The sequence below is a fragment of the Desmodus rotundus genome, chromosome 10 (assembly GCF_022682495.2).
Source record: "Desmodus rotundus isolate HL8 chromosome 10, HLdesRot8A.1, whole genome shotgun sequence".
Lineage (NCBI taxonomy): Eukaryota > Metazoa > Chordata > Mammalia > Chiroptera > Phyllostomidae > Desmodus > Desmodus rotundus.
The window spans coordinates 98,482,767-98,499,547 of NC_071396.1; the positions used below are offsets into that span (position 1 = coordinate 98,482,767).

At 37.8% G+C, this 16,781-nt stretch overlaps 1 protein-coding gene across 2 annotated transcripts in view; it reads left to right on the forward strand.

The window, feature by feature from the left end:
* Positions 1-16,781, forward strand: part of DCC (DCC netrin 1 receptor) — a 995,961-nt gene that overhangs the window by 456,222 nt on the left and 522,958 nt on the right. For both annotated transcript variants that reach the window (XM_024580416.3, XM_045188039.2), the window contains exon 3: positions 11,023-11,307. In XM_024580416.3, the coding sequence (XP_024436184.2) occupies positions 11,023-11,307 (285 nt within the window). The remainder of the gene's footprint in view (positions 1-11,022; positions 11,308-16,781) is intronic.

The window sequence follows — 16,781 nt, forward strand, 5'->3', positions numbered from 1 at the left end:
TCATTATGTCAGGTATATTGGGTTATTCTGGGCCAAGCTACCCAAATGTTGGTGATTCTTGAAAATTTTTTGATTTTTTTCAGGGTCTCAATACAGAAGGTACAAAATCACCCAAGTTCAGCAGTTAACAGAAATATTTTGAGTTTTCTTTTTCATTGTACAAATGCATAGCATGGAAATCTTTTTTATTAGCTCCAATTTTCTCCCAGTAGGTAATCCCAAATCACAATTAAAATTAAATAGATTCACCAGGAGTCTTTAATCAAAATTATTACTTCTGCTGGGATTTCTTGATTCCCATATTACATATGGATTTCAAGGGGAAGGAAAAAGAAACCAAAATTCTGAGATAAAAAAAATTGGGTCCTTTTGATATATTGGATATGGATCTTAGCTATTATCAAGTTACGTTTCATCAGTTACATTAAAAAATCAAGGCTTTGAGCCGCTGCTACTCTTTCTGCCGCCTCCTCCTATTGAAAACCTGCTCCGTTAGGTGACTTCTTCCTTTGGTCTCTGTCTCCAAATTCTGAATGCAGGACTCAGTGTATGTTTATGACAGAAAAAAAAATCATTCATATTTGTTCCTGTGAAACAAAGCGAGAGTAAAAAATGTTGCAATGGAACTTCAGTAAGGGCCCTTCACACTCATGCGAAGGTTTGACTTTATGTATAGATACTATGCCTTACACAGTGCCTAATGGGGGTGGGCAAAAGTGTGTTTCCAGGTGTAATACAAGTAAGTGATGCAATAACCAATACATAATAACACAAGAATAAACTGTGTGGTGTGTACCTGCAACTGTAAACCTACTTTAGCCAACACCTGTATGTACTCATTCACTGTAATAAGAAAAATTAGCACTTAGTTTAAAGATTGACAGGTAGAAGAAAATGTACTCTTTTGGATAATAGGCTAAATTAAAGTTTTAAAACAATTTTAACCCAGTAGCTTCCTGTTTCAATGATCTTTGGGAGTAATCGGATAATCTCTAGCTAACTGTTCTGGTCATGGGTTTTCCCGTTACTGGGGCTTTGTCACAGTGCATTCTGGAAAAATGCAGGATGTGAGTCTCACACTATATCCCACCCATTCTGCCTTCGTGGAGTTTATAATACTGGCAGAATGAAAACACACATGATGTATGATAAGAATTAAAGAACAACACAGGCTCTCTTATGTGGTAGAAAAAGCAGTTGTAGAGATCTTTTAGCGCTTCCCCATCATTCTGTGAACTACTTACCACCTCCAAAACTGTGGTGGCCTTCAGATTCAGTGTTCTGGCCCACGTTCTTCTGTCCAGGATGCCCTTCTGGACCTTGGGCACCTGATGACACCCTATCCATTATTCAAGATGCAGCTCCTATTCTCCCCTCCCTGGAGCTCTTTCCTGGTTATCCCCTTCCCAATGGGTATCACTAAGGATTATGTCATCTCTGAGTTCACAGTACTGTGCAATTATCATGTAGCATTGTTCTCATATGTTTTCTTTTTCGACTGGACTGTGAGCTCTTTGAGGAAAGAAACTAGTATTGTTTGTTGTTGCGTTCCTTAGGCAATTAGGATGATGCCTGCCACATATTAGGTACTCATTCAGTGTTGACTGTGTTGGTCTGAGTTCCCCAGAGAAAAAGAATGAATACTATAAACAAACATACACACATACACTATATATATACACACATATATATTTATAGATATATGGCTCCTATATAATATATATATATTATATGTATCTCCTATATCATATATATAATATAACCAGATTTATTGCAAGAAGTCCACTAAGTGATAGTGGGTGCTGAGATGTCCTAAGACCTGAAGTTGGCAAGCTGCAGGTCTAGGGAGGTGGATGGCATAGCTCCAGTCCGAGTCTGTGTGTCTGAGAACCAGCTGATGGTGTGAGTTCCGGTCCAAAAGCATGAGTAGAGCGCGGTCTCATCTCACAGACAGCCAGACAGAGAGAGTGAATTTTCTCTTATTCCATCTTTTGTTCTATTTAGTCCTTGAGTGGGTTGGATGAGGCCCACCCACACTGAAAAGAGCAACCTCAGTCTCTGTGGATGTAAATATCAATCTCATCTAGAAATACCCTCACAGATGCATCCAGAATGATGTTTAACCGAGTGTCTTGGCACCCTGGGGTCCTGACCGAAGGGCGGACTGGCTGACGGACTATGTGAATGCATGAAGCATTCGGCAATCCCCACAGGACGCCACAGGCAGGGGCGGTGGGGTGCATGGCAGAGTTCTCAGCAGCACCAAAAGCAAAATGCTATGCAACTCAAGAGCTTGCTTTTCTGTTATGTGGGTGATCCTCCTACCTTGATTTAAGTGCAGTTGTACAACTAGGCCCAGCGAATATCAGCCCCATTCGTAATCAACTTTCATGAATGCTGTGGCCATCGACTATCCGTGTCTAACGAGATTTGAGCTTGCTGGAAAGCGCAGGCCTGAATTCTGTGAAATTATTCATCACTGTTTTGTATAAGCCAATCTCACGCTTTGTAATAAGAATTTTGTTTGCAGAATAAAGAATGAAAACACAGTTATCGTCAAAGTCTGTGGAGGTAAACATGTCTTCATAAAATCGATATGCTCGGGAATAGCTGCTTGCAATTTACGGGGAATATAACACACTGAATAGAGCATTAGAATCATTAGCAAAGTTGTTTTGTATATTTTAAGATGTGCTTATTTTAGAAAAAATGAGAAAATTGCTTTTCTTCATTTCTAAAAATGTTTATGAACATAATTTTATACGATTGTATAATGGTAAGTATGGTGGCTATACCATAATCTGCTTAGGCAATCACCAATTGTTCTGTTGACCCATTTTTTAATCACTCACTATTTTAAGTGTGGCTGCATTAAATAATTTTATATATCTACCTTTTTTCCTGCTTTATATATGCATTCTTGGGTTAAATTGTTATGATATTCATGGCCAAATTGCTTTTCAAAGGTAGTGTATTAATTCACACTTTCTGGAGCCCTGTCAGTTATTATTTTGAAATCTTAGCAACATTAATAGGTTAAAACAGCAATTTTCAACCAGTGTGCTGTAAGAATTTTTAAAACATGCCATATCTGACTATTTAGTCAGGGGCACTGACCTCTTTTCCTTTGGACTGTCAAATAAAAAATAAATGACAACAGCCAAAACAACAATAGCCATCTGGTGTGAATGAATCAGAATTATACGCATTTTTTGTCAGATTGGCAAAAAATATATATTTTTCATATGTTGAAAAATTGTAGTAGTTTACGTGTGCCATGAGGTAAAAAAGATTGAAAGTTGCTGGGTTAAAGCATTATATCATTTGGCCTATATTTTTAGTTGTTGAATATTAATGAACATTTCGCTTCGTTAGAAGTCTTTCCATTAAAGAATTCCTATACAAAATCTTACAGTGAGGCAAAACAAGCAAACACACAACTCCTAGTTGATCTGCAGTATAAATAGTGGTTTTCTTTGTGCACAAGTCAAGGACCCATGTTAGTCATCGAAGGAGTGGCAGCAGAGCTCAGGGGAGAGGTGGCTGCCCCTGTGCAGCGGCTGCTGTCCAGCTCTTTCCGTAAGGACAAGGCTGTTGTGCCCTTCATGTGAAGTAACGGCATTGATGGTCAACGCGATTTGACTAGATTTATGAAGGATCTGTACCCAGGGAGACGACAACATGTTGAGTTTGAGGAAAAAGGTGGTCAAGCTCTCTTCAGCATTTAATCTTAAACTGGGAATCAGCTCCCATATATTAGCTCAGATGGATGGAAGAAAAGCTATTGGAATTAGCCACCTAGTAAAATATTTCCACTTTGACTCTGAAGTCAGGAAAAGACATGGAGGGGCCAAGCTGCATCACGCTCGACTGACTGCTGATCGTGAGACCAATGAAACGGGGCTATGAGTACAAGGGTGTCATTCATATCTGGAAAATGTCTGCAGGGAAAGATGGGAGGGGCCTGGGATCCAGCTCTGGGTTTGATGGCCAATCCCATGGAGTGCCACTCCTTCTAAACTTCATGCCTCCAGTGATGACACCCTTTCACAGTTCTTACAAAAGCATCATTCAGGCTACCAGAGGCCCTAAGGCTGTCGTGAAGTGGGGTGATTTGGAGAAGCCTGAATTACTCCATGGATTTGAAGGCCAAGAATCTAACAAGGCTAATTGGTGAGATCGTAATAGCCCAGCATTCAAACTGGCTCTCCATCACCCAGAGATTACAGGAGTCCCAAAATAACCACCTGGTTCCAAGTCTTATGTATAATCCTTCTCCAAGAATCTGGCAGAGTACCAGCTCTTCATAGCATTAATATTGGACAAACCCTAAGAAAGACTTGGTTGATGATATTTCTTCTTGACTTTTTTTATTTTTTTGGCTTAGGGGATGAGTTCATTGTGTGCTACTCATCTTGCAGAACTGGACAGACTGACTGTGTAATGTACCTACATAGTCTTCCTTGTCCTTTCACACTTCTTCTGTGACAGCCTTCTGGTCTGATGCCCAACTAATGGGCCACATGGATGTTACTTGTCATTTGCCACACGGGGCATGTGTGGCTGCACCTCCCCCCGCCCCCCGCCAGACACACTTACTAGATTTGTTTTCAATGCCACTTTCAAGCCACTGCTCATCATCCAACCACCTAGGAGCCTGTAATTTTGCCAATGAAAATGAAGAAGCTAAAGCATAACCAAAAACCTTTAAAAGGTAAAGAAATGGAACTGGTAACTCTCAAAGGGACATGCCTACAGAAATATACTCATAACAAACTCCTGGAATTCTTGATTGGTCTTCTGGCTGCTAAAAAGAACCAAAGCTAGAGAACTTCTCTTTGGATTACCCCTCTTCTCTTTTCCTGAGCTAATGTGAGAATTAAAAGGGGGTAAACGAGGTCTGGCTCAGAAGGGACATGGCTTTCAGGCTGTAATTTGGAGCAAACAAAGCAGTAACAACAGCTCTTCTCTGGCAGTTGTAGAATTTCACCACATTGCTGAATATTTAAAAGGAGGCATGTTTCCAACCCCAGGGCCTGTCCCCCAATTGATAAGTCTCTTTATTAAATGAACTTTAATTCCTTAATAATTAGACCTTCCATTGGAGAAGATGAGGATCCTGATAGTCTGCCAGAGAGGCTAGAGGGCAAAGGAGAAGAATGTGCCATTTTCAGATTAGAATTTCAAAGAAGAAATGGGCCCATTCTGAGTGTGTGGGTGGAGGAGAGGTCTCCCTAGAGGCGGAGGGAGTCTTGGCATAAACCTGGACTGTGAAATGCTTTATGTGCACCTCTGCTTAAAAAGCAGGATGGTTCAGAGTGAAATGAATCCGAGCGTGCATGTCGAAGATATTCAAACTTTCTGACTCTCCCGATCTGATGGAAAGATTTCTCTCGTCCGTGTGGTGTGTGTATGCATGGAGACTATTGTTCTCATTATTTTAATTCTAACTCGCTTGATGTCCCTGCAGATTTAGCAGCTTTTCATTCATTGCCATGGTGATTTTTTACCTCATTTTTTTTTTTAGCATCACAAAGGAAAAACCCGCATGAAAAATGTTTGCTGCTTTTGCTATTAACATTTCTACTGCCCAGATGACAGCCCACAGTTTGGTTGTCCTAGCTCCTGGGGAAATATGTGTTGGCCAGACCTGACTGATGGATGGCTGTGGCCTTGGCCCAGCCTGTCCTGGATGGGTGGGGGCTGGCTCTGAGAAGCTGATAACTTTGTTCCTGGGGACAGTGATTTGAAGGGAGGATGGAGAAATCGCATTCAAAATGTATGTCACTGGTCCACAGCTTGAATTTATGGGGCTTAGATAAAATTGTTCTGGATGCACGAGGCATAGCTCCTTCTTCCCCCCATACAATCTTTTCAAATGGAAGGCTTGATGGGTTGGCACTTATGTAGCCTCAGCTGTTTTATACTTTCCCTGAAGAAATCCCTGTTTTCTCCCTCATTTATGCCTCCCTAGCCTTTGCCTCCCATGACTTATAGCCTGGGATATTTTCCTGAACTAATACATGTTTATTTTTTTCATTCAACAAGTATTTGATGGACAATTTTATGTCATGTAATACATTAAGTCTTCAGAGTACAGGATTAAATGGACCCAGCCCTGCCTTTGTGGAATTCATAGATTAGCTGGGAAGATGGCTATTACATAGATATCCAGGGTAACTGACTACAATGGAAATAAGTGTCAGACAGGAGACATACAGGAACGATTGGGTCTATCGGGGTTTGGAGACCGTCGCTCTGAGGAAGTGAGAATTCCGATACCGTGTCGGCACTGTTAAGTCCCAGGAATACAGGCACTGTATCACTGAAGAGCTGATGATAATGAAGCCTTCACTTCTTGCAAGGGTAGTTAGTAAATGTTCTAAAAAAGAATTGTGCTTGTAGCTATTTAACAAGCTTTGAACAGCATTTAACAAAGTAACATATATAGATACTTAATGAATCCTTTTAGTGTTAAAATTACTATTAAAGAATAACTGAGGGATCTTTTACAGAGGTCGAAATAAACAGGGTGAGACCCATTTCTCCATGGTGCTCTCGTAACGGCTCTCCATCTTTTTCTCACCATACCTAACGCTTACTCTACAAGTGTAGTTAGGAGAGTTGACATCAATAAAACTTCTGAGGCTGAAGCCAAGGCACTTTTACTGACTATTAGTCACTTATAAAGTTGGAATTACAAGTGTCTGTGTTTGTCATTTCTAGCACAGAGGGTAAACAGAGCCCCAATACGTGTCTGACACTTTAATACGTAAAACGTATTCTTTTATATTAACGGTTCCTGAACTGATCCCTCACTAGGTGCTGTCATTGTTAATGCACGGCTGTGCAGAAAATGTGTAAACCTGTAAGGTGATCGACATGGGGCATTGCCAGCAAATCCAGGTGTTTCTAGATTTAAAGTGGTCGTAGCGTCCTGGGCCAGACTAGGTGTGAGGGTAAGAACCTTGACGACAATTCACTCTTGAAAACAGCCTTTGATAAGGCTGACAATGACAGGCCTCTGTGAAAACCCCCAACATAGGTTTGCGTGCCATTTTTAGTAGCACAGTACTTCAGGCTGATCTTTACCTATAAGCGTGACAATCTAGAGAGAATGTACTTATGAAACAAGGGCGTTTTTACCCAAAGTTGTGCTGATTGATCCTTGGAGCAGCACTGGGGAGTACTGATATGTAAAAGAAAGTCCTCTTGAGATAGTTTCACTTAGATTGAGGAAATAAGATATTTCAATTAGTATAATAATTCAGTCCTAAAGTTTGTTTTTAACCATTCATACATAATGTAAACAAATGTTTAATAAGATGTTAATATATATTATTAAATGTATATTTGCGTTTAATATGTACGTGTAAATATTACACATGTACATGTAAATGCATGTGTGTTATTTAATTACATGTTTGTGTATTGTTTACATGTAAATAACATGGGTTTATATTTTGTACATAATACAAAACATCAGTTTGCTCACATTCCCGTCTCATCTGTAAAGTGAAGACAATAATACTTTAAGAGTGTCTGTGTGGATTCAATGAGATCATTCATAAAGGGGTTTGGAATAGAGTAAAAGGTAAAAGTGAGACCTTGTGCAAAGTCACCCAGCTGGTTAAATGACAAAGCAGGAAAGGGACCCCAAGTAATCTGATAGCCAGATATGTTCATCCCAAAATGTCCCAAGATATGTTAGAAGGTGGAGAGGTGCATTAAACATAGTTATCAAAATTTGGATATTTGCAGTGCTCCATTTAAAATTTAGAGTCACATGGAACCTCAGTAAGTATTTATATATTTTTCCTTTTAGTAGATACTTGATATACTCTGTGTACAAAAAATACAAAAAAACCACAGAAATATAAACACTTTTCAGGCTTTTATCTACACAATCAAATATGTCATGCTATCTATGAGTTATGAGCGTTATAAAAAATCAGAAGGTTGAGAGATGATTTCCAGTAAGCAAGACCAGGGGAATGGGAATTTTTTGACTCAGTACCTTAAGAATGACTACAGTTTTGATAGGTGGATATTAAGGGAGGAAAAATCGTGAGATTAAGTCAAGAAGAAGCCATGCTTAGGGCAAAGGACTGTTCAATAGATTGGAGAATTACTTTGCAGAAGTTATGGAAGATGAGCCCAGAAGGTGGATTGTGCTATATTCTTGGGTGCCAGAATTAGGGGTGTAAGACAATACTAGAAATTTTTTGGAACTTCAGAGTTTCCTGAGTGAAACAAATCTTTGGTGATTTAGTAACCCTGAGCTTTTGGCTATGTCATGGATTTGGGTAAGAAAAGAGTAGAGATGTAAAGACCACTTGCACTATGATTACAATTGATCAGATGTGATCTGGTGAGACAGAACCAGGCTGTTTTCATGAACAGGTAGGCGCTTGTTGAGCAGGTAACAATTTTTCACAAGGCTCCAGTTAAAACTGTCTATGAACAGAGCATAGAAATTGTTTGTATTGCATTAGAGCATTAAATGGCTCTTCTGACAATACTGTATTTCATTCTTATGAGTTACAGTGAGTTTAACGTTCATTACTAGGTACTCATACTCACGCCTTGAAAATACAGGACTAAGTTGATAGCCTTTGACTACTTCTCCTTTTAATACTGTTGCTGGTTTGTACCCATTGTGAGATGTGAGTGCTACAATTCAGCACAATATTGAGAGCATTAATTCAAGCCATACAGAGCCTCATAAACTTAGAATTGCTTTTAGATGTGCAGGGTTTCCTTAGTAGAGACAAAAATAAAAAGCTACAAATCATATTTATACTTTCTCACTCTGTCAAATAACCAACTATGTGAAGTTTTCAAACATTGCATTGTTAAATTTTAAATAGGAGGCATTTGTAACCCCTTTGTTAAGGGCTGAAATCAACGCGGAATGCATATTGAATAAGCATGTGGAATAGTATCTGATTTCATTAAGTCTAATTATATTAACATATAATTTCATGCATCATGTATGATTCTTCCAGCTATAAGAAGTTTACATAAAGGAAGCAATTGTTGAGTATCATTTTGAATTACTCTTTCATTTTATATTTTATTTTATGTTCTAGAATTTTACAAGTGAATGTTTTGAATGTCACAGGCATTCAGATGTAAAATAGATATTTAGAATTTTATCCAATGTGTATAACTTATATAGGACCATATCTGAATATTTATAAGTATCAAGATATTTTATGAACTTATCAAAAATATTTATTCTTACCTATTTTGTATAAGATATATAACTTGTGTATGTAGATACATTATTTCCAACTATACTTTCTTAATTACAAAATTATATACTAGGGATAAAGACCAAGAAGAAAACTATTAAACCCAAAATCCAGAAACTTGTTTGAACATCTCATTGCAGTTTTGCCTTGTGTAGTATATACAAATCATCCTCTGTTGAAGTATATGCTTTAAATCATTCCAAAGTCATCACTAGTGGATTAATTTACCTTCTTTGGAATAGACTCAAGACTCTGCACTACGAATGGCCTGGCAATTGGCCCTTGGACAGTGAGCCAGGGCACAGGTTAACCGATTCCTTCTGTTTATCGCTCCGTGTAGATCCAGCAGTTACAGATTAATTCTGATAACTAAGTGAGAAGAATAGAACTGGATTTGTACTTGGCATTCCCTGTATCTATGTCTAAGATTACAAAGCCTTAACTGGGGAGCCAGATGAGTAATTTTAGTACCTGCATGTGTGGGGTAAATTAGTATTAATGCTTCTACGTGGTTTAGATTCAATCACTCTTACTGCTGCACAACCTCAATACAATCTTAATATTGGATCTCTGGGTCTGCAGGTTTATTTATGTGAGCGTAGCTATAAGGGGAGGTATTCTATCTTTAGCAGGTGGCACCAATTCCATATGTGATACTGATAGAATTCACTCTTTATGAAAGTGGTATATAAGATTACATTATTTCTGTATCTTCTCAATTGTTTCTTCCTGTATTTGCTCTTTTCTCTTCCTACTTGGCGAGATTTGTCTTTCCATTGAAGGATCTCTTTGCAGTCTTTGAAGTCTCTCTTCAGTCAAGTGGTAGTCGCCTTGCTGGGGTGAAAGCCCACACAAACAGCTGTAGCATTAGCTTTCCCCTGCTGCACCTGTGCAGTGTAGATGGCAGACGCCTTCCTGTGAGCCTGGGCTACTTTGCCAGTTTGCTGGTCTTTGTAGTGTCCTCGCACCACGTGAACACCATCATCCTTTTGGTGGGCCTGGATAGACCATTGTACTTCTGACTCAGCTCTTTGGAAAGAGGAGAAGACAAGCTTCCTGCACATGTGGGAAGAGGCACTGAAATGTCTTTTACAGTCCTCGCTCTGGGTGAGAAGTCACAAAGGGGATAAACTTCATTTTGACCGCTGGCTCTCTGTGATGGCTGCCAGTTTCAGGAATCTTGTTTCAAGACTCTCCTTCCTAAAGGGAACAAGAAATGTCACCCTCTCCCAGGGAAAGAAACTTCTCTACAGCGTATCTGATCGGCTCTCATATTAAACTACGATGTTTTCACCTAGACCATTTTGCCTTTGCCCTTTTGCCTCCAACCAAATTTTCATCAGATTGTAGGAAAAATTAGACTTGTGAGAATTAATAGATCCAAAATAAAACCAAGAGTATTTAAAACTGAACGCAGTAGACTTTGTTATTCACTAAATATTGACTATATAAAATTTAAACCTGGACCTAGGAAATTTTCAGTTAGTTAAAATAAATCTATAAAATAAAAATCACCATAACATAAAATATGATCAGCAAAACTTGATGTAAACCCCAAATGAATGAATAGAACTTTATTGTGAAATGCACAAACAATTAAATGAATTCCAGTAAGATTAAAATGAAAATAGAAATACTGCAATATAACTGCAATGGGTAGCATGTGAATCAAGGAATTAGAATTATGTAATAGAGGTAACTCTAAAAATGAAAGTGTGGTGTGTCCTCTGAAAGATTTATCCTTCCTTCTTTGTCTTCCCCTTAGGACCACTGAGGTTTCTGTCCCAGACAGAATCTGTCACGGCCTTCATGGGAGACACAGTGTTACTCAAGTGTGATGTCATTGGGGAACCAATGCCAACCATACACTGGCAGAAAAACCAGCAAGACCTGACTCCAATCCCAGGTGACTCCCGGGTGGTGGTGTTGCCCTCTGGCGCTCTGCAGATCAGCCGACTTCAACCAGGGGACGTTGGAATCTATCGGTGCCTGGCCCGGAATCCAGCCAGTTCAAGAACAGGAAACGAAGCTGAAGTCAGAATTTTATCAGGTATTGTAGTGCTGTGTATTCTCCAGAGTAGTTTAAGTGACCATTTTTTCCTTTGACAAATAGTTTGTATTTGTTTTAAGTTCTTTATTGTTTCTTGGGCTTTTGTTTTACATTTTTTCTTCTCCTTTTTCTCTGAGACATTAGATGAGGATATGCCAAAAGCTTTTCTTATTTGTCCCTGTGTTGTAGCTGAAGTTTCCAGAGAAACAGATATTTTCCTTATGTTGACTTCATTCATTCATTCATTCACTGATTCCATTACTTACATGAATGTTTCTTTGTACAAAGCCCATTGTTAAGCATTTTTATGTATTATTTTATATTCCTCTGATAACATTTTCTAAAGACAAAGGTGATGCTTAGGGAGGTTAAAAACCTTCCCTAAGTTAATATTAAATATTTATTTGCTCATCTGTTCACCCACTCGTTTTTGAGAAGCACTGTGCTAAATACCAGGGGTGTATAAGGACTAAGACTGACACGGAGCCTGGCGTATTAGAGTTCTGGGTGAACATGGACATATACATAATTACAATAAAAAGTGATCGATAGTATAAGGAAAGAAGTTTCTCTCCATCTCTTAGCTCTCTTTCCTTTCTCTTGCAAATCTTAAGACTCTGAGCTCACGTTCCTCTTCAAAATAATCAGAGGTTGGATTGAATATTCTCTAGGATCTTGTCTCTTCCAATAATTGCTACTATCTAATATCTATGTAGCATCTACTTCCTCATGTAGTCTCACATGTAAAGCTGACTTGGACTCGTGAGAACCACCAAAAAGCCGCATACTTGAGGAACTGGGACAGACTCCCTCCAAAGCATCGGTGTTGACTCTTGTCTTTGCGCTCTGTGTGTGGTTATCACAAACCCTCCGGCTGTGTGCAGTTCCCATGCCTAAGTCATTCCAGAAGCCAACTGTCACTTTGATTGAAGGTTTCCAGGTACTTTAATAAGGACATGTCTCAAACCTCCTCTAATTCTTTTCTCCATAAGTGACAGAGCTACTGACTTCAGCGTGTTAATTAATAACCATCAACAACACTGTCACCGTCCATCCACTAGGCAGGGAAAGGTGCAAAGGTAGCATTTATTCCCAAAACATACATGCATTTATTTAGGCATCTATTAGATAAGAAATTTTTTAAATATTTATATCTGCCTATCCTGAATAATGCATCTGTTAAATCTATCACATGGGAAGCTTAGGTACACTACCCAGAAAATTGGCAAGAATGTGTTTGACTATCTTAGTATGACTGAGAGGTTATTTTCCTGTGGTATTAAGGGATAAAGTTGGACTAATTAAATATTAAATCTGAAATGGAAAATTTTGAAAGACATGGAGGCATTATACTCAAATCACCATTTACCTTTATTTGTTCACCTTGTAAACTCATGTTTGCATGATCATCCGTGGGATTCATTTAAAGCCAAATTCCATGTTGTTCGTTTGGCTAAATCCAAAATATGTCGGCATGATTTGGAGGTGTCTGGGTATTTCTTACCTGAATGGAAACTGGAAAGTTTGAATTAATTACATTTAATAAGAACCTTTCTCCAAGTTCTATTTGAATGACATAAAGTTCAGGAAGGAATTATGAGCTGAGGTAAATACACACACACACACATTTACAACCACACACACATTATTGTCATACTTGGTTAAGCCTGTCTCATTTGCCGCTGATCACACAAAGGGGCTGCTTATGGGAATAGGTTTGTCCCATTTATTCTTAAGTTTACAAGTTTGTTTAGAGGTCAAACACACCGATCTACGACAAGTACAAAAATGAGGGAGAGCATGAGTGAGTGAATGAATGAAGGAATGAACAGACGGTTGGTTAATGCCAGCTTCTCTTAGTTGCCACTTACAGCTCTCTCATTTTAAAAATCACATTTACCCTGTCTGAATTAATTTCCACTTTCCAATTTAAGGGAGTCCTAATTGGAGGGAGTGATTAATTACATACATATACTGCCTATTCTGTCTCCTAACACTTATTTAATCTGTTAGGATGAAGTCAGTTAAAACAGAAACCTATCATTTTATTAACATGATTTAGAAGCATTAAAGTAGAATGTGAATGGTTACCACTCTTTATCATATATATCGTATATATCTTTCCATCCTCATTTTAGTACTACGTTGAGTGAGGAAGTTACCTATATTGCTTTAGTCTGACACATAAAATGCTAATTAGAAGATCTGCAACTTTGTCCAACACTTGTTCTTCCCACGGTTCCTAATTCATGTAGAGAGTATTCAAATCTGTGTGTTCGTGTGTACAGTTATCTACTTCTAAGTAATGCATGTTATTGTACGACACTTGATCTTAGTCAAAAGGCTGAGAAGCGATGTATTATTTTACTTACTCAAGGTTATGTGGAACACATTTCACTCTGCCACTTTTATATACAGGTATAATATCACCCAGTAATTGAGATCTATTAATATCAGTTTTTAAAAATCAAATAGCTGTTTTGAAATGCTGTCTTTCAACAAGCAGTTTTAGTTTATTCGCCAAATAAATAAGTACTTTATTCAAACTTTTTAAGTGACTTTTAAGTGACTCTTACATAGCTGCCATCAAGCCAGTTGCTAGGAAGACAGAGTTGGAAGACTGCGCCCTCCTAACACAGCTATCGTCTGGCGGGGGACGTCGATCCAGCAGCACACGGATTGTGCTGTGAGAGAAGGAAGCAGAGTGCCATCGGAGTACAGGAGAAAAAACACACCAACGTGCCAATCAGGAAGAGCAGATAGTAGCTAGGCCAAGAGAAGCATACCCCAGGGAAAAAGAGCATTTATAAGCAAAGCATCGAGAAAAAGAAAGAAATATTTTTCAGAGTTGCTGCGCACATTCTGTTTAGCTGGTTCGTAGGGCACAGGAAGGGTTGAAGGGGGACAGGTTCCAAGTGAGGAAGATGAATGGAATAAAGGAAGATAAGGCAGAATGTATGGGATTAATCCTTCAAAGACTTGACGGAAAGCTGCTACTGAAGTGATACCCCAAGGGATTCGGAAATGAAGAGGGGTGGAGAGATATTGAAGAGATATCTCTTTGAGATATAACTGATGTGGTCTATGAGGGAGGATTGGAGTTCAGACTCAATAAAAATCAGGTAGTGGCACTTTCCCCTGAGATTGGGAGTGGGGAGTGGAGACTTGTGTTCAAAATAAATTGCAAAATTTTAAAAGAGATTTTCTCATAACTCTGTTTTCCAGATTAAATGAATAATTGCTTCATTCAATGGTATGAAAATTGATAACTAACTTAATTTTTTGATTAATGTTGTAAGACAGAAATTGAATGATTGCTTCTGAGAAATTGTACATTTTTAGCACATGAAGTTAGTATTAAAGTATTGCAAAGTTTTTCTTTGAAATATTGATGACAAAACACTAAGAGTTGAGATGCTGTAAAATCTCTTATTACATGTGGTGCAGGACATATGAGGGGTTTGAAGTGCCATTGTGATGGTCTAGTCCACTTTATTCAGTTCTTGTCTCCCCTGAGTGCCAAGCGGTAGACTGAATTGTTGAATTATAAATCTGCTTTGGACATTAGGTTAAATAAAATAATTGGCCCACACATTAGAACTCTTATTGCAGCTTTCTTAATTGTCTAATTTAATTGATCACTTTGTAATTCAATCTACTGTTCATTCATTCAACTACAATTAGATGAATCTGGACCCTGGATAGACCTGAACTAAAATATCTCAATAATTAGAGTCATTGGCTTTTAATGGAATAAATTACACTAAAGTATATTTCCAATGATCTTTCTCTATAATATTTATTTTTATTTAAATAAGTTTTAGGAGAAACTTTTCCAAAAATCATATTATTTAAAGAGAAAATGATGTGTTTTAGTTTAAAAATATACTTTCACTATTTGGCCATCACTAACAATCATCACTAACTTAATGGATGCATTAAAATTTTTGGTTTAACTAAATACAATTTATATTTTAATGTACAATCTATTTTGCTATAATTTGATTTTATAATTTCTGCAGAACAATGATCTGCACAGGATAACAAAGAAGACACATTCTTTGCTTTTAAATTTACCATCAAGCCCGATAGTTAATTGATATAGATATACGACAATATAAGGCCAGGAATGGTGAATTCAGGAAGACGTATCTAGTTCCAAATCAACACAGACAAGGAATGAATAAATTCTAGGCGGAACATTTGGAAAGGCTTTACAGAGATGATTACTTTTCTAGATCGCCAGGAGACGGACATTTGCAGAAAGATGGCAACAGATAATAAATCTGGTCTGGGAAGTCAAGTTCAGCTTATGAAGAGCTTTGAATCTCATCTCAATCAATTAGACTTGATTCTATGAATTTTATCGATGGGCAGGAATTCTTGAACATTTTTGGGCAATGGATACCATAACACAAACATACACACAGAAAAAAGAAAATCACAAAGTGAAGAGCAAATAAGATTAACGTATTATCTTATTTTTTGTGCCATACTTAACGTTTTTTCACTGCATTGAAGGTTTTCCCACAGTCCATTCTCTTCTTTTAGGCTAGTTTGGAAGAAAATTATTTCTTATATCATGCTTTAAACTGGAAAATTTTAGCCTTTCATAGCCTTAAGTTGGATAAGATGGTTTCTTGATCTTCTTTCTTGTATGTACTTAGAGGAGAATAAAGTATAAGACTATATTTAAACCATGTGAAACCCACCTTTCCTATATATCAGATTTTATTCAGATATCATGAAGGAGTCAACATGTGTACTGTTAAACAATCCATTTCCATGAATTCAGTTCATATTATGCTAATCTTGATCAATTAATGAATATTTAAAATTGCTAATTTAAACTATTATTATAAGTTGTAAAATCATGGAGTCTCACACTAGACTCAGTACAAGTCTCGGTTATAAAACTTACTACTTGGGCAATTTAAGGTAAGTTGTTCAGTCTAAGTCTTCATTTATCTTGCAAAGTGCAGGGAGTAATAATATACACTTCATAGGGTGGTGATGAGTTCTTAATGGGCCCAGTACAATGCCTGGAATTTAACCCTCAGTAGCTATTATAATTGCTTTGGCATTTTAGAGATTCCAGTCTTTAAGAATTTGATTCTCCTGTCAAGATTATTTCCCCGATAATGAATTACCTGACTTTGATTCCAGATGCCTTAGTATTCATTTATTTACTGGTATTTAATTACACATCTTATGCTATTTATCAATAGTGCTAATTTCTTCATTTCCTTTTTACATCTATTAGAAGGCAGCATCTCCTGCCACTATTTATCCTCTAGTAACTCACTGTTAATGATTTCCAGCTTCACCTTTCCATGAACATCATTCCCTTTGCTATATAAAATACCATAAGAAGCATGGCTTAGAAATGGGAGTTAGAAGGTTCTGTAAATAAGACTTGTGTACTTGATCTTTATTAGCCATTACCAACTCATTTAATACTCTAAAATTGTTAG